Raw genomic sequence first — 23,604 nt, forward strand, 5'->3', positions numbered from 1 at the left:
TTTACAGAAATGGTTAAAGAGTGTGGGTCTGTATTTTCAATTACTCTTAGTTTCTTGTGGAAAGTGTGGCTCCAGAGAACATGATTAGAGCAAAAAGGATGATCAATATCTGCTACACAATAAAGAAAAACTGTGTAATCATTAGAACTTTCCAAAAATGGAATGAGCTATTTAAGAAAAAAAAAAAAGTGTGTGTGTGTGTGTGTGTGTGTGTGTGTGTGTGTGTCCAGGTTGTGGGTGCTGGAATATGGCAGAGACCAGTTTCTTTCCTCAGGGAATTCTTGCCAGTGTTTCAGTTCCTTGCAAAATGTGTTCTCGGGATCCCTGGGTGGCGCAGCGGTTCGGCGCCTGCCTTTGGCCCAGGGCGCGATCCTGGAGACCCGGGATCGAATCCCACATCGGGCTCCCGGTGCATGGAGCCTGCTTCTCCCTCTGCCTGTGTCTCTGCCTCTCTCTCTCTCTCTGTGACTATCATAAATAAATAATAATAAAAAAAAAATTAAAAAACAAAATGTGTTCTGACAGCTAGCGATTCTCTCTGGATTCCTGCCAGACGTGATGCCATTTGAGTTGGGTCTACACTAGGTGGGAATTTGGACTGGTAAATCTAAGTGTGCAATTAACCCAGTGATTCCTGTTTGTAAATATTTGGAGAGTTTGATATTTAAGATCTTATAAAAATGTTAGTACACATACTAAAAAGAAACAGCTCACGTTACTGCTATCATCCTACCACATCCCCTCCTCAGTCACTCATAGCTGTTGTTCTTTTAACCGTTATTCAAATTGGACTGGGTTGTATGTCTTCACAGACATAGATGCAAGCATTCAGAGCAGTTTTATTTATTAAAGATAAAAACTGGAAATGGCTCCAATGTCCAACAGTGACAGATGGATAAACATAATGAGGTACATCCACACCATGGAGTATTGCTCAGCAGGCAAAAGGAATGAAATGTGGAGACACACAATAATACGATGGTTCTCAGAATAATTATATTGTGTGGAAGAAGCTACACAAACAAAGAGTTCCTGTTGTGCTGTTTACTACTTAATTATTCACGAAGACAAAAAGTCCTGGCTGTCTTGAGCCCAGAAATTAATGGATTTGGAAAAAATTTTCAAAATGCTTGCATAGAGAACAGAAAAGGCTGCTTTACAAAGCTGCATAGAGGTGGCCTAGTTACTGAGAGCCTCAAGGCTGAGCTCTCTCAAAGCTTTCCTCACAGTCTTTTTCCCTTGGGGTCAAAGTCTTTGGGACTCAGCAGTAACCAGAGAGTGGCATTCTGCCTCTCTGGGATCAAATTAGAGGTCTTTAGTTTGAGAAATCTGGTTATTGTTCAGTTTTAATGACGTGTACTTAGTACCTGGAACATGCAAGGCACCAGAGAGGGTACTAGTTGTCTTTGCTGGCAGTTATAATCATCACTGTCACAGCTAACCTGTGCAAAGCATTCTACTGGAGGACTTTAACTGCAGTATCCTCTTTAACCCTGACAGCCATCTATGACATGGATGTTATATTTAATCCTCATTTTATGGTTCAGGACATTGAAGGTGGGAGGCATTAGATATCTTCATTAAGGTAATAGAGCTAATGAGGGGTAGAGCTAAGACTTTAATCTAGGCAGCCTTCCTCCAGAACCAGGGTACTTAACTATCACTTTATATTGCCTCTCTAGGGATACTGAGATGAAAAAGATAACAGCCCCTGCTCTTGAATCTGGTGGGGGACACATTGAATGTGTCATGTGATAAGCACTATAACAAGAGTGTGTCCGTGGTACTACGAAAGGACTAAGGAAGGCCCCCTGCCCTGCCTCGGGGAAAATGGAAGTGGCATTGAAGTTGGACCTTGAAGGATAGGTGGGATCTGCTATGGAGAGAAGGGGGAAGGAGTATGGCAGACAAAGAGGAAGCTGCATCTACAAAAGGCACTGGAAGATGAAACGTGAAAGCATATGAGACATCTGAAGCTAATGATGTACTTACTATATGTTGGCTTGTTGAATTTAAATTTAAAAAAAAAAAAGCATATGAGATTTGGAGAAAAGCAAGTAGTTTGAAACAAGATGGTGGTACAGTGGAGTATGGAGGCAGTATGGAGGCAGCTTCGAGAGGCCTTGATGGGAATAGAGGTGTCACAGGAAGTGGGTGAGCAGAGGAACAGGGTCAGAGCTGTGGCAGAGATGCGGGTTACCTCACCTCAACAAGTCAACAAGGAGAACCTAAGACCTTTGCCACAAATTCAAGAGACGCTAAGCTCAAACTGGTTATGACTTTGAAAGAAGAGGAGTTATTGCTGGGTTTGTTTATTGTTTATTTGCTTTTGCTCAGGCTGTTGGTTCTAGAAGGGGCAGGAAGTGCCTCAGGCAAAATACTTGCTGTTTCCCCTGTGAAACAGAAAGAAACACCAGGTACATTTGCTTGCCTGGTGTTATTTTTACCCACGTAGGGAGAGTACCCTGTTGGAATGCTGTTAGTTGCAACTAACAGAAAAATCAAGTTGCGTAAGGAATGTGTCCGCTCATGATATTAGAAAGTCCAGAGGCAGCTGATTTAGGTGAGGCTGAGTCTAGCAGCAAAAACAATGCCTGTCCTTCTTCTCTGCTGTTTTCTTACTAAAGCTGACTGTGGGCTCCCAGCATGGCTAAACGCAGCTCCCAGGGCTACCTGCTTTCTAATTCACACTCAACAGCAAAGAGAGCGTCTTTGTCGTTGTCCAAGGGTCACCCTGATTACAACAGCTTTGGTCACATGCAGAGCAATCCTAGTGGAAGTGGATAAAATGCAACGATTACCTTAGCTTTCAGAGTCTACTTGCTTGAGACCTCAGTAGTCAGGAGAGGAGTCACCTTCCCTAGGGTCACACAGACCACAAAATGTAAATAAAACAGGACTACTGGAACAGCGAAAATGTCAATGAATAGCCATCTTTGCATTCAGGTGTCAGAGGTTCAGAGGACTGGCTCAGTTAAACTTTTGGTTTTCACATAACCTCATTCATTGTTGTTAGTGGCCCACGCAAACTTCATGCTCCTGGCAACCTCTCCTTAACCCAGTGATTCTTAACACCCTCAGAGATTCTGATTTCATTGGCATCGACAGCAGTATTGTGTTTTCAGCTCACCAGATGAATAATTCTAGTGGGCAACCAGGGCTGAGAACCATTGCTTTTATTTTTCATTAATGCCACTTCTTCAATCATGGGTTCAGTTTTATGTACAGCTGAACTGTGTTGAATCTGAAAAAATAAGAATAGGGGCATAGGGGCGCCTGGGTGGCTTGGTCAGTTAAGCAGCCAACTCTTGGTTTTGGCTCAGGTCATGATCTCACCGGTTGTGGAATTGAGCCCTGCATTGGGCTCCATGCTCAATTAAGAGTCTGCTTAGAGATTCTCTCCCTCTGCTTCTTCCCCCACGAGCGAGCTTACTTTCTCTCTCTCTCTCTCTCTCAATTAAATAAATAAACCTTAAAAAAAAAAACAAATAAGAATACAGGCAAACATATAATAAAAATTAGTAGTAACTAACACTCATTGAGACTTACATGTTCCATGCCTATTGCAAGGTGTTTTGTATGCATTATCTCATTTCATTCACTCACCCATCTTATGAGGTGGAGAATAATATCTCTTTGTGACAGGTGAGAAAACTGAGGCCCAGAGAGCTTAGCTCAGTTGTCCAAGGTCATGCATCTAGTATGTGGTTAAAATAGGACTTGAACCCAGGTATATCTGACTTCAAGATTTCATGCACTCATCCTGTTAGACATTGTTCCATAACCGTGACTGTAAGAGATCTCATTTACTGTTCATTTCCCAATCCCTTTTAGTCCTGACCTAATACACCTTTGTCAGGGCCTGCCAGGTGACATAAGTAGAGTTCTTAGTATCTCTTGTACCACCTCTGACATTTTATGTGCATTGCATTACACACATAGTGATTACACCTAGGTTATACCTGTAAGTGTAAAATGGGGTGTGACCTAAATATGTGTTATAAGTTATACATTGTGCATTTAGTGGTGTTTCTACACACACACAAACCTATATTTTACACACATATAAAAGTTGTGGATGTTGTATAAGGGAGAGAACACGGATAGCACTGTGACCCTAGGCAATCACTCAAATTTGTTCATTCCTCTTTATCATCTCTAAAATGGGGAAATACTGCTTGCTCCTTCTAACCAAGTGATTATCTGAGGATCAAATGAGATCCTGAAACTAGCAAGGAGTCCTGTGCATACCTTTTTTTTTGCCAGCTAATGAGCTGTAAATACATATGATGTGTTGGCATCACCTTTTACAGAGTAATTAATGCTGTATCCTGTGTATCCCAGTTGATGAGCCAGTCTTCCCTGCCATCCCTTGCTTTTTTTTTTTTTTAAAGATTTTATTTATTTGAGAGAAGAGAGAGAGAGAGAGCAGGAGCAAGGGGAGGGGCCAAGGGAGAAGCAGGCTCCCTGCTGAGCAGGGAGGCCCATGATGATGATGATGATGATGATGACCACGATGACAACGAGGACGATGCTGCTGCTGCTGCTGCTTCGATGTGGGGCTCGATCCCAGGATCATGATCTGAGCTCCCAAAGGTAAAACTGACTGAGCCACCCAGGCACCCCACCCCTTGCTTTCTCATCTACTGACCAACCTTTGGACTCTGTGTAATATGCACGAGTCACAGGTCAAGAATTTAATAGAAAGCAGGGGAAAGCACAGAAGGAAAGGGAATGAGTGGGAGAGGCATTTTTACAAGTTTTACAATAGTGCCATGTTGTTTTACTAGAAAACAATCGCTATTGGCTCGGATGGGAGGAAACGAGCCCTTTTTTACACTGTTGGTGGCACGTAAATTGCTATCACGTTTTGGAGAACTAGTTATTACATTGGAGATCAGTATAGCAATCCCATTGTGTAATAAAAGAATTAAAAAATGGAAGCTCATATTTATACCAAGATTCAGCAGAAAAAAGGCATGAAAAGATGACAAATAGTTAGCCAGTGGCTGGCTATCCCTGGTGGGTGGGTGTGCCTGGGAGGGTAAGTTTCACTTTTTACTTTATATTCTGTGTGATTTGAACTTGCCTACAAGCGTTTATTTATTTATTAAAACACACACACACACACACACACAAACCCAAGAGAAGTGGAGAGCAGAGGCGAGCTCGATATGCACACATCAGCTGCGCTTCTGTTTCTTAATCCTTGGCTCCTCTCTGCAAGGCAGGCCTGCAGTCCCAGGAGGGCGCTGACCCCTGCCTGGCAAGCCCTCCGTGTGCTGTGCTGATTGTAGTTCACTATGAGTTGCTTAAGCAGCAGGTTCCCGGTGGCTGGTCAGCTGGAACTGCTTCATGAGGACAAACAGGAAGGATGCAGCTGCCAGCACAGCTCACTTCATTGACCTCATTGACAGAAATAAAAAAAAAATTAAGTCTTAAAATGTTGAGGATGAATTTTATGTTGTTCATAGCTCCCTTAAGACCCTGTCTGGAGAGGGGAGTGAGCCCCCGCCAGCCCTGTTAGGTTGCCTTGGAGGAACCCTTGCACATGCAGACATTACAAGCCCCAGGTCCCGGGTCCTGACAACTTGCCCTCGGGCACTTGCTCAGGACTTTGGTTCCATAGGCTAAATCTCATGGTGACCCTGTTCCCTGCTCGAAACTGGAACCTCCTCTCTAGCAAAATAAGCCATCCCACCATTCTTGCAGCTTAAGTTCTCTTATGCAGGATGCCAGCAAAAGCTCAGGGCAGAGAGATGAGGGGAGATGGGAAATAAGGTGAGCATTCCTGGTAGATGGGTAGCAAATCCCTGCTCTCACAGTTTTTAGCCATGTGGCTGTAGACACACAGCCCTTTCTGAGCCCGAGTTTCCTTCTCTATTAAATGAGGAAAATAAACCTATCTGCCCTATAGGGTTGGGAGGTCCTGCTACCCAAAAGGGCTTAGTACAATGTGCCTGAAGAGAGGAATGCTCAGTAAATGCTACAGGTATATGTGTGTGTGGAGCCTCATTAGCTTTTACTTCCCACTATGGCAGTGGTTCAGAGTTTGGGCTCTGTTATTTACTACATGTGTGACTTTGGGCAAGCCTCTTTGGGCTTCAGTTTTTTTTTTTTAAGATTTTATTTATTTATTCATAGGGACAGAGAGAGAGAGAGAGAGAGAGAGGCAGAGACACAGGCAGAGGGAGATGCAGGCTCCATGCAGGGAGCCTGACGTGGGACTCGATCCTGCGTCTTCAGGATCACACCCCAGGCTGCAGGTGGCTCTAAACCGCTGCGCCACCAGGGCTGCCCTGGACTTCAGTTTTGTCGTGGGCAAAATGAACATAAGGATTCCCCTCTCATACAGATCTTGTAAAGATGAACTCGGATCATGCACAGAAAGCAGTAAAGTGCCTGAACACAGGCATTCAGGAAATGGGGGCAATTACAATTTGCTGATGAAAAATTAAAAGTTCCCTGTAAAACATATGAATTCTGCAAAACCACCTCCAAATCCCCGCCTGCCCTGGGGACGCTCAGGGAATGAGCTGCTGGTTCCAACCTGAAATCTACTCCTGAACTCCTGGGCTGTAAGATGTTCCTGTCTTTATCCCCTTCTTTTTTGCTCTTCCCGCTTTTCTTTCTCTCCCTGCCCATGCCTCTCATTAGTCCAATTAGTAAACGGTTGCTGTCACTTCAGGTCAGCCCCAGGCCTGGAGTCCCTTGTGGATGCGCTGTTGTGCTGGGGAAGTGAGGCGATGGGGAAGTTGCAGGGGCACCCTAATTTCTACAGGGCAGTGGAACAAGGAACGGAGGCTGGCAGCAGATGGACCTCCCTGGGCCCCTGTTTCTTGGGACATCAGCAGGATAATCAATGAGAACTTCATTATGCAGAGTGAGTCTGGTTGTTTGGCAGAGCTCCAGGGTCCCATTTAGGGACTGGAAGTTTCTGGCCTGGAGATAATAATCAGCCCGAGGCCTCAGGCTTTCTTCTGCACACTAGCTTTCAGCTCCCCCTTGAACAACTGTGTGCACACGTACACGCACGCAAGTGCACACACACGCATACACCCATGCAGGCACACATACAAGTTCCCTGGGCTTTTAGTCAGCTATAGAGTTTGTGAGTCCATTCCAGGCTTGGAAGGCTGGTGAGCAGGGTGAAGCTGGAGAGCCCAGAAACGCGCGACTGCTCCTGCTGATTGCTGAGAATAATCAAACCCTGAGGTTCCCAAGGGCCTATTAAACCATTGCAAGTGTCTCAACCATGGTGACAACAGGTTCCCCCCACCTCCCCGCCCCCAACCTTGGGAGGATAAAGAAGCAGGCCTGGGGAGTGGCCCAGCCAGCTGAAAATAAGATAATGGGACTAAGAAGCTCCAGCAGTCCAGGGACAGGTTGATTTGTTGGGAACACAACGGAGTCAGCATTTTAACCACCTCCCTGCCAACCCTGTGGTGTAAAACTGGAGTTTATGCTGAGGACAGAGGAGGGGGAGCGGGGGGCATGGTTTGATGGGAAGTTGGTTCCCCAGCCAGTTACATCATACATACCTGTTCAGGCATGTATTTAGGGAAAAGAGGGTTCCTATCAAATTCATTGCACTGACACCTGGCTCCCACCTGCTGCCCTTGTAGGCACTACTCTTTGCCACCTAGAATTATGAGCTTCCATGCTGACCTCGGCCCAAGATGAATGTAGAGAGTGCCACATTTTCTTTCACTGCTCTGACTCCCCACAGCACCAGAACACATAGGCTTCATATAATAGACTTCACTGAAGGTCTCAGAGTGTGGTTCTCAAAGTATGGTCTGTGGGTCAGCCACAGGAGCATCACCTGGAAACGTGTTAGTACAGGGTTCTCCAGTGCTACCCTAGACCTGCAGAATCAGATATTCTGAGAGCCAGCCCAACAATCTGTATATTAATAAGCCCTTCAGGTGATCCTGATAGTTGCCGAAATTTAAGGACCATTGCTTTTGGGGATAACTTGAAAAAAATTATAATGGAGGGGAAGAGACTAAACTCAAACAGAACTGTAAATAGGACTGTTTAAAAGCCTATAGGAATATATAAAAGGTTTTTCATAGAGTTTTGCTTCCCATTCTGGGGGAAGCAAACATACATTGGCAGAACCTCCATGCAGAGGTTGATTGCTGCCCTTATAAAAACAATCCAGGGATGCCTGGGTGGTTGAGCATCTGCCTTTGGCTCAGGGGGTAATTATGGAGTCCTGGGATCGAGTCCCACGTGGGGCTCCCTCCATGGAGCCTGCTTCTCCCTCTGCCTGTGTCTCTGCCTCTCTCTGTGTGTCTCTCATGAATAAATAAAATCTTAAAAAAAAATCTCTTAAAAAAAATCAAAAGCATATGTTCGTGCGATCTCTCTCTCTCTCTCTCTCACACACACATACACCCATTCCCCACCTTCTCTTCACAGAGGCCACAATATTCTTGAATTTGGTGTTTATTATTCACATGCTTTTACTACATATTTACTACATGGTGTTTTTCTATATATTTTTGACTATGTATTTTGGACATACCAGATATATCTGCTGGCAGTTCGCTTTTTTCCATTTGCCATTAAGTTTAGAGATTTATTTTTGGTGCTACTATATCTATTTTCTTGTTGGTGGACTTTCAGGTTGATTCTAATTTTCAACTATCATAAATAATGCTGCAATTAGCACTCGTGTATATCGATGTACAAGAGTTTCTCTAGGAAATATGCCTAGGAATGGAATTACTCTATTATTGTAATGCACATCTTCAACTTTACTAGGTCTTTCCAATTTATTCTCTGAAGTAATTATATTCACTTGAGCTGCTATAAAAACAGGGTACAAGAGTTCCTGCTGCTTATGGTCAACATTTGGTATTGTTAGACTTTCATATTTGTGTTAAATTTGTTGATTTGTGGATGTGAATGGTATTTATTGGGGGGTGGTTTTAATTTACATTTATCTGATTTAATTTACATTTACATTTATCTGATTACTATTAAAGTTGAACATTTTTTATAATGTTTACGGGGCCATTTGGTTTCTTCTCTGATTTCATGTTTATTTCCTTTATTTGTGTTTCTATTGGGTTATCTTTTCTCTACTGATCTGAGGAATTTTTTTATATACTCTGGGGATGCATTATAAATATCTGCTTTCAGTTATAGCTTCTATTTTTACATTATTTATGGTGTTTTGTGGTATAGATGTTTTTCATTTTATCACGTAGGCAGATTTATCAACATTTTCCCATCTTATTGGTGCTCTTTGAGTCATGGTTGCAAAATATTTCTGTGTCTGTGAAGACTAGATGCCATAACAAAGAGACCCCAAAATGGTATGTGTTAAAGAACAGAGACATTTATTCTCTCACAAAAGCGGTCCCAAGATGAGTAGTCACAGTTGCCGAGGTGGCTTTGCTGTACATGGACATTTGGGGAGACAGATTCATACCATCTCCTGGGTTTGCCATCCCCTTGGGCACATCTCCATGTTGTATAGCCAAGTTGGATTGCCATATTCAAATTCCAACTGGCAGGAAAGAAAAGGAAAGCATGGAAGAGGCATAACTAATGTCAAGTTCCAGAGCTGCAAGTGGCAGTCAGCATTTCTGCTTACATCCCACTATAAGAAATTAATTTCATCTGCAAGGAAGGCTAGAAAATGTGCTCAACTATGATGTGATTATTATGGAAGAATAGGAGAATAGATATCATGGGCAAAGAGTAGTTTCTTCTCTACCCTGAGGTATTTATTCTATTAGGGTTTTATTTTTGTTAGAATGTAAGTTAGGGGTCTCTTTTATATTTTACATTCTGGTGTATTTGTTGATTTGTAATGTGACCTGCATCTTATATCAAGTTTTCCTGTGGGCATAACTTGATTTCTGGAACCCCTATGCTGTCCTTTTTTAAAAAAAAAATTTAAGACTTTATTTATTTGAGAGAGAGAGTGAGAGAGAGAGAGAGAGAGAGCATGCAAAAAGTGCACAAGCAGGAAGGAGAGGGAAAAGCAGGCTCTCCACAAGCAGGGAGCCCAAGATGGGGCTTGATCTCAGGACCCTAGGATCATGACCTGAGCCAAAGGTAGACACCCAACTGACTGAGCCACCCAGGTGCCCCTAATTTTTAATTTTATTTTAAAGATTTTATTTATTTATTTTAAATATTTTTATTTATTTAGAGAGAGCATACATGCTAGCAGGGCAAGGGGCAGAAGGAGAGGAAGGGGGAGACAGAGCATCTCAAGCAGACTCCATGCTGAGCATGGAGCCCAATGTGTGGCTCAGTCTCATGACCCTGAGATCATGACCTGAGCCAAAATCAAGAGTCAGGCACTCAACTGACTGAGCCACCCAGATGTCCCTTTCTATTTTGTTCTTGTTGTTTACCCGTATGTCTTGTCCCCAGTTTCTTAAAAACTAGAGTATTATTATAAGTCATATTACCTGGAAGGATCAACCCTTTGACTTAATTATTTTTTTATAAAAATAGTCCTGGTTTTTCGTGGCTCTCTGTTCTTTATGCTTTTAGAATCAACTTGTCAAGTTTCATGTCAAAATTTTTTATTGGAATTGTGCTGCACTTATGGATTGATTCATTTTCGCAGATTTGTCAGTTTTAATCTATTATAAAATATAAAATATAGAAAAGTGTAAAAAAATAGAAATCTACACTTTGGTTATAAAGTAAAACCATGTAACTGCTCTCCAAGTCAAGAAACAGAACTACTGGAACTCCAGAAGTTCCCTGTGTGTTCTGTATCAATCACAGTTGTCTTCCTTCTATGTAGAGGTCATCACTCTTAGCTTTCATAAGAATCATTGCTTTTCTTTTCTTTATAGTTTTACTGTGTATGCATTCTAAATAAATATTTCTTTGTTTTTAAGCTTTATATGAAGAAAAATAATATTTGTGATTTGGCACAATAATTAGCACTCTTGTGATTTGGATTTTGGGCTCAACATTATGTTTGGGTTGTTTCTAGTTCTTGGCAATTATAATAAGGCTGCTGTCTACATTTTGGTGCATGTATCCAGGTGGTAAGCATGCCTATCTCTAAGGTGTATACCCCAAAATGGAACTGCTGCATTGTGATATATGTACATTTTCAGATATATCTTAGATATAACCCCATACTGTTTTGCAAAGTGGTTACACTAATACCTATCCCCATTAGCTTTGATAAGACACCTTGTTGCTCCATTTTCTTACCAACACCCAGGATTGTCAGGTTTTATAATTTTTATCAATCTGATACATGTTGTGGTATTTCATTGTGGCTTTAATATTTCACATTCCTTTTTTGAAAAAAAATATTTCACATTCCTGACACATAGATTAAACAATGTATCATGTGCTTTTTGGCTATTTGTATTTTTTTTATTTTGAAGTGCACCTTTAAATTTTATGCCCATTTTTCTTTTAGGTTGTTTGCCTTTTTCCTACTGATTTGTAGGAAATCTTTGCAAATTCGAGAGACTGTTGGTGATGTATGTTGTATCTTTTACTGGTGTCTTTTGTGACTGAAAGTTTATTTTGATGTCTGCATATTTTTCATTCTTTTTTATGATTATCTTTTTCTGTTTTAAGGCATTCTTTTCCTTTTTTTAAAAAGGATTTTATTTATTTATTATTTGACAGAGAGAGAGAAAGAGAACATGTAGTTGGAGCAACAGGTAGAGGGAGAGGGAGAAGCAGGATCCCCACTGAGCAAGGAGCCTAATGCAGCCTCTCTCCTAGGACCCCGGGATCATGACCTGAGCTGAAAGTAGATGCCTAACTGACATGAGTCATCCAGGCGCCGCTTAAGACATCCCTTTCTATTCCAAAATGAAAAAGATAGTTTTTATTATTCCCTTATAAAAGTTTCATGGTTTTACTTTTCATTTTTAGGTCTTGAATTGATTTTTTTGTTTGTGGTGTGAGAAAGGATCTAGTTTCATTTTTTCCCTGTATGATTATCTAGTGATCTCAGCCCCATTTATTGGAAAGTCTATCCTTTCTCCAATGATCTCCTCAGCCCCTGGCAACTACCATTCTATTTTCTGTCCCTATGAATTTGACTGCTTTAGATACCTCATGTAAATGGAATTAACCGTATTTATCTTTCTGTGACTGGTTTATTTCACTTAGTATAATATCTTCAAGTTTCATCCACGGTGTAGCCTGTGTCAGAATTCCCTTCCTTTTCAAGGGTGAATGGTATTCTTTTGAGTGTATACACATTTTCTTTATCCATTCATCTGTTGAAGGACACTTGGGTTGCTTCCACTTTTTAGCTGATTGTGAATAATGCTGCTATGAACATGGGTATGCAAATATTTCTTCAAATCCTTGCTTTTAATTCTTTTGGGTATATATCCAAATGTGGAATTGCTGAGTGGTAGGATAACTCTATGTTTAAGTTTTCAAGGAAATGCCATACCATTTTTCACAACAGCCGCACCATTTTACATCCCTACTAGCAATGCACAAGAGTTCCAGTTTCACATCCTCACAACACTCTTTACTTTTTGGTTTTGTTTTTGTTTTGTGGGGTGCTTTCTTTTTGATAATAACCATCCTGATGGGTGTAAAGTGCTATCTCACTATGGTTTTGATTTGCATTTCCTTAATGATTAAGGATGTTGAGCATTTTTTTTTCATGTGCTTATTGGCCACTGTATATCTTCTTTACAAAAATGTCTAAGTCCTTTGCCCATTCTTCAATTTTTTAAAATTAAGTTGTAGGAGGTTTTCTTTAAAGTTTATTTATTTATTTATTTTAGAGAAAAAGAGAGAGATAGCTTGAGGGGGTGGGGAGGAGGAGCAGAAGGGGAGGAGCAGAGGGGGAGCAGACTGCACCAAGTGCAGAGCCCAATGTGGGGCTCAAACCCACAACTCTGAGGTCATGACCTGAGTTGAAACCAAGAGTCCAATACTCAACAAACTGAGCCACCCAAGTTATAGGAGTTACTCCAAGTTATAGGAGTTATTATTTTTTTAAAGTTTTTTTTCTTAAGGTTTTATTTATTCGTAAGAGACACACAGAGAGAGACAGAGACACAGGCAGAGGGAGAAGCAGGCTCCCTGCGGGGAACCCAATGTGAGACTCCATCCCAGGACTCCAGGATCACGCCCTGAACCAAAGGCAGATGCTCAACCACTGAGCCACCCAGGTGTCTGCAGGAGTTATTTATATCTTTATGAGATATAGGATTTACAAATATTTTCTGCCATTTCATGGGTTGTCTTTTCACTTTTTTTGCTGCACAAAAGTTTTTAAATTTTATGAAGTCTAGTTTATCTGTTTTTTTATGGCTTTAGATTTTGCTTCAATGAAAAGTAATTATTATCATTATTTCCTCTTTGCTTTAGCGGGAAAAGGAGATTGAGGAAGGAGGAAATGGAAGGAGGCAAAACGCATTCTAAATAGATATGTGCTGCTTCGGTAAGAGCAGAGTGAAGTTTTTTGTTTCTTTGTTTTTTGTTTTATGTTCAGTAAGAGTGAAGTTTGTTTCTTTTTTAAAATTATGCTTTTTATGTTAATTCAGTATAGTTAACATACAGTGTGATATTAGTTTCAGGTGTACAATATGATGACTCAACATTTCCATGAAACACCTGGTGCTCATCACAAGTGCCCTCCTTAATCGCATCAGCTATTTCACCCATCCCTCCCTCCTCTCCCCTCTGATAACCATTTGTTGTTCTCTGCATTAAAAGTCCACTTCTAGGGCAGCCCGGGTGGCTCAGCAGTTTAGCGCCGCCTTTGGTCCGGGGCCTGATCCTGGAGACCCTGGATTGAGTCCTGTGTCCTGTGTTGGGCTCCCTGTGCATGGAGCCTGCTTCTCCCTCTGCCTGTGTATCTGCATCTCTCTCTCTCTCTCTTGAATAAATAAATAAAATCTTTTTAAAAAATCAATTTCTTGGTTTCTCTCTCCTTTTTCCTTTGTTCATTTGTTTTGTTTCTTAAACTCTACATATGAGGGATCCCTGGGTGGTGCAGTGGTTTGGCGCCTGCCTTTGGCCCAGGGCGTGATCCTGGAGACCCGGGATCGAATCCCACGTCGGGCTCCCAGTGCATGGAGCCTGCTTCTCCCTCTGCCTGTGTCTCTGGCTCTGTCTCTGCCTGTGTCTCTGGCTCTCTATCTCTCAAGAATAAATAAAATCTTTTTAAAAAAAAACTCTACATATGAGTGAAATTATGTGTTATTTGTCTTTCTCTGATGGACTTATTTCACTTACCATTATACTCTCTAGCTCCATCCATGTTGTTGCAAATGGCAAAATTTCATTCTTTTTTAGGGTATGTTATATGTATATATAATGGAATATATATATGTATATGTATACACACACACACACACACACACACTGTATCTTCCTTATCCATTCATCTCTGGGTGGACACTTGGGCTGCTTCCATAATTTGGCTATTGTAAATAATGAGAAACAGTGGAGTTAACAATAATTTATTCAGTCACAAATATTCATATGCTATCTCTTATATCCCAGACACTGCACTTAGCACCAGGGATATAAAATGAGTATAGAGATATCTTACTTAGGAGGACAACTAGAAAAAGTTATTTTCAACACAATGGGATGGAGTTGACAAATATGAAAATATATATATAATGCCATGGACTGTGGTTGAAAAGTGGAGGTGGAAACTACTGAATGCCTGGAAGAGTTAGAGAAATCTTTAAAGAGGAAGAACCTCAAAAAGTAAGAAATGTCTGGCTGGAGAAGGTAGGGTAGGACAACCTCTAGAAGGAACAGCATGTACAAATAAGTATAGACATGCATGGACCAATTTATGAAAGGCAAATAATTTCCTGTGGCTGGAATATGGAGAACATGGTGAGGAGATCATGGGAAATGTGGGAGGTAGTTAGGTTGGGCCCTGACTGTGGAATCTTCAATGGTAGAACAGAGAATTTGGAATTTGATATTACAGGCAATGTTAAGTCATTAATAAAAAGTATGTTTTTTTCTGTTTTCCAAAATAATCCATGTTCTCTATAAAACATTGGGGAAAACACCAAAACCAGAATAAAAACCACTGGGAACACCATTTTTTTTTTTTTTTTAAGATTTAAGTAATCTCTACACACAATGCAGGGCCTGAACTCACAACCTCAAGATCAAGAGGCACATGCTCTACTGACTGAGCCAACCGGGCACTCCTCAAATCTTCTTTGCAGGGAGAAACTAACAACATACTTATATCAGTATGCTGTGGAAAAATAGTTCTGGCAGAGGGGTGAGGACAAGAGATGGGTTCAGAGGTTACTGGATTAATACCCATGAGAGAAGAAGGTCTGTACAAAGACAGTAGCAGTGGGGATGGGAAGAAGGGAAAGATTTCTGACATTCCTTAGGGGAAATCAATAAAGCCCAGTGACTGATTGGATTTGGGAAGTAAGAAAGAGGCAAAAGTGTGAGTGATTTTGGGATATCTAGTTTAGGAGAGTAAAATTGGCTAGATTAGTCAGCTATGCCTTAGCAAAGAGCAAAGTCCTGAGAAAATGGGAGATGGGGCAGATAAATTTTAAGGGGATGGTGTTTATACAAAGGTCTGTTGTTTATAGAAAGTTTCTGCAAGAAGGGATCCAAAATGAGTAGTCTGGAATTGGTGTGGTCTCAGGTTTATGGGCTACACTGAACTCAGAAAACTCGGCCCAGGTACTTGGCACCCAAGGATTAATAGGACAATTTTAGGACAATGAATGTAAAAACTCTTTATTCCATTGTTAATGAGAAATTGATCACTACACTTGATTAATAACATGCATTTGTTAAATCTAGTTGGACATATGTATGGGTCTTATTCTATGATTCTTCTTATTGCTATAAAATAAAATTTCCATGCTAAAAGTTTAAAGAAAAAATTTTAGGTAGTTTTTTCTAGTAGAGAGTAAAATAATATTATCATCTATTCATTTATCAAACATTTATTGTGTGTCTATTATACGACACGTACTGTGCTAGCCTGTATGGGGGATACAAGAGATAGAAGATGTATATAAATGCTATCAGAATGGTAAAAAATAATGTGCAGAAGGAATTAAGAACTTGGAGTGGCTCCTAGCTGGTGTGACCTGCACAATTTATTGGTGAAGACACAGGATAAAGAGCATGAATTTCTATTGTGCCCATAGGGAAGCTCTGAAACTATAATTCAGAGAGGTACTAAGATACTCCTGCTTATGCCTGGTTTCTTAGTGGAGGTTGTTAAACATGCTTAACAGCCAGGAAGGGAAGGGAAGAGTAAGTTTCACGCTGCTGTCTTGGCTTTTAAAGTTTGGTTCAGATTGGAGCATTGCATATGTCTTTGATTCCAAGAAACATTTTGATCTTAAAAATGTAAAAAAGGGTTTTAAAAGCATAATTGTAACTCCAAACCTGCCACGGAAAGATTGATTTCAGTTACTTCCTAGGACAACCCTATGACCTAGGCATTCTCTCTCTCTTTCTCTCTCTCTTTTTTTTTAACCTGTTCAGTCTTTCAATTCGCAGGAGTCAGAAAACCCTTAGTAAATGCCAGTCTGTCTCTGCTCCAGGTAACTTGTGTTGAAATCGAAACAACACATCCAAAATGGAGTCACTTGTGCTGAGCCCCACATCAGCAAACCAAGATCAAATACCTAACCTAATTACAGTTTTAGCCTCTCCTGGGACTGTGATTTCTAATCAATCAGTCTGGAATTAACCTGGTCAGCACTGGTGAGTTAATGTGCCTGATAGACCCCCTCTCTCCTCACCAAAGGGGGTAACTTTTTGCTAGAGACTTTGTTTTTCTGCCCCTTTCTGCCTACAAATGCCTTCCATTTAGTACATCTCCCCAGAACTCCTTTTTACTAGCTGGGTGGAATGTCACCTGGTTCATGAATGTTGCATAAAGCCAACTAGATTTTCAAATTTATTCAGTTTAATTTGTTCCCAACACTTCATTTAACCTCTCTGGGCCTGTTTTCTTATTGGCAATAGCCGTCTTGTCAATTTTAACAGTCATTCAGATACCAAACAAGGTAGCAGATGCAAATGCTTTTTGAAAAGTGTAAAAGCGGGATCCCTGGGTGGCGCAGCGGTTTAGCACCTGCCTTTGGTCCAGGGCGCGATCCTGGAGGCCTGGGACCGAATCCCACGTCGGGCTCCCGGTGCATGGAGCCTGCTTCTCCCTCTGCCTGTGTCTCTGCCTCTCTCTGTGTGTGTGACTATCATAAATAAATAAAAGATTAAAAAAAAAAGAAAAGTGTAAAAGCACCGTATAAGCGAGCAGCCACTTTTATTCTCAAAGTCTTATTCATAAACTTATAATAAATGGCCGAGTGAGCATAAGGTGGTCAGACTTTGCTCTTCCCAGTATGTTTTTCATAAGCTCTGTTTTAGATAAATAAAAAAATTTTGTCATACCCAGCCTTCGCTCTGTTGACTACTTAACATCCCCTTTTAATGTCCCCTTTGCTTTTCTGAGTGTGAGCATCTAGGACAGCTTCTCTAAAACAGAGGAAAGCAGGGCGTTTTCCTTAGAGATATGCCTCGTAGGTGCAGTCCCATCGACATTTATTAAACTCCAAGCTCGAATAGAGGCTGGAGGAACCGGGCACCTGGGTGTCTCAGTGGTTTCCGAACGTCTGCCTTTGGTTCAGGGCGTTATCCCGGGGTGGTGGGATCCAGTCCCACATCAGGCTCCCCGCAGGGAGCCTGCTTCTCCCTGTCTCCCTAGGTCTCCGCCTCTCTCTGTGTGTCTCTCATGAATAAATAAAATCTTACAAAAAAAGAAAAAGAAGCTGGAGGTACACAGATGAATAAACAAGGCCTCTGCCTTGCGGAGCTCAGGGAGTCCCGCAGCTAATGGTGATAACAGGCTTCCTGTGAACAGTGGGGATTGCCGGCCACTTGCAGGAGCACAGGAGCTGCACCCAGCGGGAGGGGCAGAGGCGGCCCCAGCTGGGCTCTGGAGGCCCACACCAGGTTACCAATCTACCTTCAGAGTCCGCGATGAGGAAGGTAGCTCCTCTATTATTCCCCTTTCTTGGAGCCTAGAAAAAAGATCCTTTTCTACTACCCTAAAGTAGATAACGCCCAATCAAAACGCGACTCGCAGAGCTCTAGCCGCTGCTCCTCTTAAGGAGCCACTGCGCCCTCCAGCGGAGGCTCGGCGGCGGAGCTCAGAGCGGCGCTGCAAGGGGCCGGCCACCTTAAAGTCCTCCTTAAGAAACCCCCACTCACCGGCTCCGCCTCCTCGCAGAGCCCCGCCCCCGGCGCGACCTCGTTCCGTGGCACCGATTGGGTGGCTCCTGTGCGTGAGGACGTTGCGTCGCGGGGCGGGGCGGAGGAGCGTCGTCCGTAAGGCCTGTGCCGTGTGTCCCCGGCCGCCGCCCCCGCTGCTGTGCGTATCCGCCCCTCTCCTCCCTTTAGAGGCTGCAGGCGACCGCCTAGCCCGGGGTGGCCGCGCAGCCGCCGGACGTCGCCGCCGAGCTGTCTCTTCTAGTTGGCAGCTCTTCTCGGCTGGGTCCAGGTCGGGGGGGAAAATGGCGCCGGCGCCCCAAGGCGTCCGGGAGGAGCCGCTGCGGGATCGTGGGTCCGGACCGCTTTCCCGGCTCCTCGTCCTCGCCCAGGCTGTCCTCCTCTTGCTGCCGGCCGCCCGGGCAGGCCTCTGCCCCGCGCCCTGCTCGTGCCGCATCCCCCTGCTGGACTGCAGTCGCAGGAAACTACCAGCGCCGAGCTGGAAGGCGCTGTCGAGCCCGCTGCCCCCTGACGCTGCCAGCTTGTGAGTAGACTTGACGGGCGGGGGGTCCAGAGGAGAGGGGGCTCCCCCTCGGTGGGCACCGGAGGGAGACGCGCTCGGTCGGAGGTCGCGGTCGCGGTCGCGGTCGCGAGCTTGCGTTCTGAAGAGAAATGCCGTTACAGTGTCGGGAGCTTTCTTTGTGGTGGAGTGGGAGCCTCAGAAACCTGCAGTCAGGGTTCTGGAGACTGGTGTGAAAACCGGGGTTAAGATTGTGGAGGCCGAGGAGTTGGGGGTTTCTGGGCCGGGAGGAGCTGGGATGGGGATGTTGTTAAGGGCGCTCTGGACCTGGGCACCGGCCTTCACTCTGGATGGTTGGAGATGCTCGCCTATTTTGGGCTGCATCATCCAGTGTGTAACTCAACCGGAATGCTCCGCAGGTACGTGATTTTATCGTCACGTTCGCCAGTGACAGAAGAATGGTCCTTTTGTCTCTTGGTTCCGATTTTGGCACGTTTGGCGACGTAGTTTTGATCCTTCAACCACAGGGTTGCAACAGCCTGTGTTAGGGGGATGCAGTACCAACCTGAGAAAATATCTTTAGAAGTAGCGTGTTGTTGTTTTTTTTTTAAATCTAATTCAGAATTCACTGTAAAGAAGGGAAGGGATATTCCTTCCCAGATCATGCGATGCTTTAATTGTTTTCAGTGCATTTGCTTGTGGCAAAGAAGCTAAAAATCAGTTCTCTTTGCTTATGTGTGACAAGCAAGTGCAGCGATTGGAGGAATTCTTCTGGAGACTCCTCTGCTGAGTGCTCATCTTGACAGGCCTGTGTTAGACAGTGACACCTGGGGAGCTCATTAGTCTGAGTCAGCCTGCTGCCATTAGAGCAACAGTAGGTGTTAAATGCTTCAATTATGGGGTTTCTTAACCACTAACATACAGTTATTTCTATGCTGCTAACTGAGCAACGAATTTATTAATTAATAGACTTCTGATAGAGTCATCTCTGAAAAGAGTGTCACAAAAAAGAATGGTGTGAAGTACCACTAAAATGTGAGGGGCTGTTTGGATTTTTCCTTGCAAGTAAAATGCAAATAGAAATTCTCTCTGCTGCAGAGGTTAAAGCATTTAAACCTTTACAAATACAGGTTAAGATAGATGGGAAAGGAAGCTACTTCAGAATTTCTTTGAGAAAATTAAGGTAACTTAAATGACCAAATGTTGTAGTAGCCTAGTAGATCTATCATAAAACGAAATGTCTTCTATTGTTTTATGGTAGTGAGGCCTGTAGCTAATTCTGGTTCTGTTGATCCAGATTTAATTTAAAACCTGATTAAAAAAAAAAAAAAAAACAAAAAACAACCTGGTGTCATTGAGCAGCATAGTCTGAATTGAGCCTAGCACGGCATCTTTGTGATACAGCAAGTGCCTTTTTCTAAGAAATTCTTGGAATAGCTACTTGATTATGATAGAATAAATCGGGTGCAGGTTTAAAACCAACACAACTTTATCTGTAATTGAAATAAATGTGGCTTACTTTTAAGATCCTTTAAGATCCTCTATTGGTAGGTAAACAGTAATTATGAATAGTTTTATGTAAGATACAATTATTTTGTGTCTGAGTTTGATTTTTGTTGAATCTAGACAGATTTCCTAAAGCCAAATGACATCCCAAATTCTAAATGTCCTGTAATGAAATTGACATTTTCAGTTGAAGTAAAGTGCCTTGGAGAGCAATTCTGTTGTAGAAATGTAATTGGATGGAAATCTTACATTAGCAGAACTCTTAGAATATTAAAATGTCATGCTTTTTTAAACTGAGAAATGTAACATTCTCCAGTAATTGCCTTCAGCTGTATAACCACTAGGTACACATGGTTTTTTAAATGTAATTTTGAATGTTTAACGTAGATGTAATGCTGCAAATACATTAGTTATTCAAATTCAAATGCTGAAACTTGTGGCCATCATCAAAAAGATTATAGATGAAATCCATTAATTTTGGTTTTTGAAATATATGTGTATCTGTGCCTGGTTCCTGGTACAGAGCTCCTGAAACCTTTGTAATTTCCTAAATGATAAGAGCACTAGAAGTGTCTTGTGTTCTAACATTCGGTCTTTGGCCAATTCCTGACACAGAGCTTCTAAGTCCGTGATACTTCCTTGGTGATGGGAGTGTCCTTTGACCTAATGAGGTGACTCTTGGCTTCTGAATAGCTTCTGGATGGGAGCCCATCACCAGAAAGACCAAGCCATGATTAGAAGTTTGGAACTTTCAGCCCTATCCCTATTCTCCTGGAAGGGGAGAGGGGCTAGAGATTGGGTTATAATTGATCATGCCTATATGATTGACTTCCATAAAATCCCAAAGGTGTGGACTTGAAAGAGCTTCTAGGGTGGTGAACATATCTACATGGTGAGGGTGGCATACCTCAACTTTGCTGGGATAGAAGCTCCTGCGCCAGACCCTTCTGGATCTAACCCTATGTATTTCTTCTCCGGGCTGGTTATCTGTGTTTTACCATATGCTTTATTAGATAATAAACCAGTAACTGTAAGTAAGTATTTTTCTGAGTTCTGCGAGCTATTTTAGCAAGTGATTGAATCCAGTGAGGGGGTCATGGGAATGTCCAATTTGTAACCAAGTCATACAGAAGTTGTAGGTAGTGGGGACCCACTACTTGTGATTGGTATCTGAAGCGAGGTGGGGGACAGGCAGTCTTACAAGAAAGATCTTATGTCACGAGGTCTGCGGTAACTCCAGTTAGTGTCAGAATTGAATTGAATTGCGACTGGTGCTGGAGAATTGGTTGGTGTGGGAGGAAAAAACCCCCACATGTCTGGTGTCAGAAGTATTATGTGTGGAGTAAAAGGAAGAAATAGGTGACAAAAACTCTTTCCTTGGGCAGGCTTTTGTCAGACTTCTGAACCTTTCCTGGGCCATATGTACACATCCTTGTAGTAAAATGCAGTTTTAGCAGGAACCCCTCCCCTTATCTGATTGATATCTGATTGAGTTCTTCCTTCTACACGCTCCTGAAGGTGATGTCTGATTCCCTTGCCTGTTTTCAGCAAGAATCTTTTAGGCTGTTTAGTTGGAGCCCCCTGAACCCTGATGTTTCCTCTTAATATATTATTTTCCATTCATTGACCCCACCCTTCTCTTTAGCTATAAAGTCCCTCTTGCCCATGCAGTATCCAGAGTTGAGCCCAATCTCTTTCCTCCACTACAAAAGTTTACAACCTCAAACCCCCACCCCCAAAGTCTTCCTTACCATGCTTTAACAAGTATCATTTTTCTCCTTTTAACAGTTATGGTTGCCTCAACTTGGATAGGATCAGATTCATCATTGGACCCCCAGACCTCTCACCCAGGACCCTAAGTGCATACCTTTGAAGACTTTATATCTTCACTCCTGACTGATTGATCGGGGATCCATTGGTGAGTCCGACTCCTGAACCATTGCTCCGGACAAATGTCCGTGGAAGCTGGTAAGGACAGATTTTGATTCTTAAGAGTCTGAGTATACCTTAGAAGATGAAATAGAGTCCCAGATAAGCACAGGTTGGGTTGGAGTCCCATGTTTGTAAGAAGCTCAGAGTGCCAGGCACAGCTGCTTGTAACAACCTGGGTTAGAATTCTAGGTTTCTTTGTGTGAAAGCTACCTACCAGTCTGGAAATATCTTCTTCCTGTTTTTTTTTTTTTTTTTCCTGAGTAGGGATTATTTCCTGGAACTCTTCCCCCTCTCCCCCCCCCCCCCCCCCCCCATTGACTCCATTGATTCCTTGTCCTGGAAGTCTCTCTTTCTGGCTGTCTATAACACCTCTTAGTTTTCTGTGTTAGGTCCTGCTTTTTCATGGGAACTTCTTTGACTCGAATATCCTTCTTGAACCCCTGCTAACTATGTTTTCTGCCAACTCTGTTTACCTCCATTTGTGTTGGCATGCTTTTCCTGAGAATAATAAAGAACTTCATTGGCTTCTTTGGGAAATTTGAGATCTCCCCAAATCTCCTTGAGGAGCTCTCCCTTCCCATTGCTGCTCTTCCTCCTTCTTCCTCTTACCGCCTCACCTCAGTCTTCCCTCCAGTTCTGTTGAATCTTTCTTACATCCCCCTCCAAATTCCCTCCTCCTCTCTACCTCTGCCAGATCTTTTTCCACCACAGTCTTTATGGTCACTTGAATTTTGGCCCCTTGCCCTCTACTGGGGACTGTCAGGGGACTTAGGGACGCCCCCCAAAGCAACTACTTGACCTGAAAAGGAAAAAAAGCTAATTGGAAATAGACTGGTTGTTTTGGTCAGTTGGATGAGCTTTGGAGACATCCAGACAGTTGCTAGATGTCTCCTTGGTCACTCATTTGAAATTTGGTCCACAACCTTCATAAGATGACATGTCAGGGCAAGAGAATGCCTTGAAGGTGGTCTTTACACACAATTGGTAAATAACATTAACTTGGCCCTGCATTTCCTAGAAACAATTTGTATAAAATAGGAAGTGGAGAAAGACAACTGATTATTTTGTATAAGCCAGTGAATTGTATTACTATGTTTGACAACTCATGCCTAAAATTTTAGAATGGAAACCGTAGCTCTTTGTGTTTGTGTGTGTATGTGTGTGTATGTATGTATGTTGTACATGTAGTGATATTTTTCTACCTCTGGATGATATTACCAAATTAATTTATAAAATCCATTAAAGGAGCTTTATTCAAGCTGCCTTAGAGGTGAATGAGCACTTACATAAATTAAGTATTCCTGAAACTCTCAGAAATACAGAAACTAATCCAGTATTTTGTTTTTTTAAAGATTTTATTTATTTGAGAGAGAGTGTGTGCATGCATGAGGGGGTGGGGGAGGGTTGGGAGGGTGGGGGGAGGGGCAGAGAGAAGG

General features: G+C 42.5%; 1 protein-coding gene across 3 annotated transcripts in view; it reads left to right on the forward strand.

The window, feature by feature from the left end:
- The first annotated feature begins 18,268 nt into the window (after positions 1-18,268).
- LRIG2 (leucine rich repeats and immunoglobulin like domains 2) overlaps positions 18,269-23,604 on the forward strand; it is a 61,497-nt gene continuing 56,161 nt past the window's right edge. Inside the window, exons 1-2 of one of the 3 annotated variants that reach the window (XM_072766472.1) lie at positions 18,284-18,754; positions 22,025-22,204. Coding sequence is in view for 1 of the 3 variants with exons in the window: in XM_025983273.2 (XP_025839058.2) it covers positions 18,516-18,754 (239 nt within the window). In the remaining 2 variants the exon portion in view is untranslated. Of the gene's footprint in view, positions 18,755-22,024; positions 22,205-23,604 lie in introns of all 3 variants that reach the window. The other 2 variants (XM_025983273.2, XR_012003018.1) reach the window with 2 other exon arrangements.

The sequence above is a fragment of the Vulpes vulpes genome, chromosome 8 (assembly GCF_048418805.1).
Source record: "Vulpes vulpes isolate BD-2025 chromosome 8, VulVul3, whole genome shotgun sequence".
In the NCBI taxonomy this organism is placed as follows: domain Eukaryota; kingdom Metazoa; phylum Chordata; class Mammalia; order Carnivora; family Canidae; genus Vulpes; species Vulpes vulpes.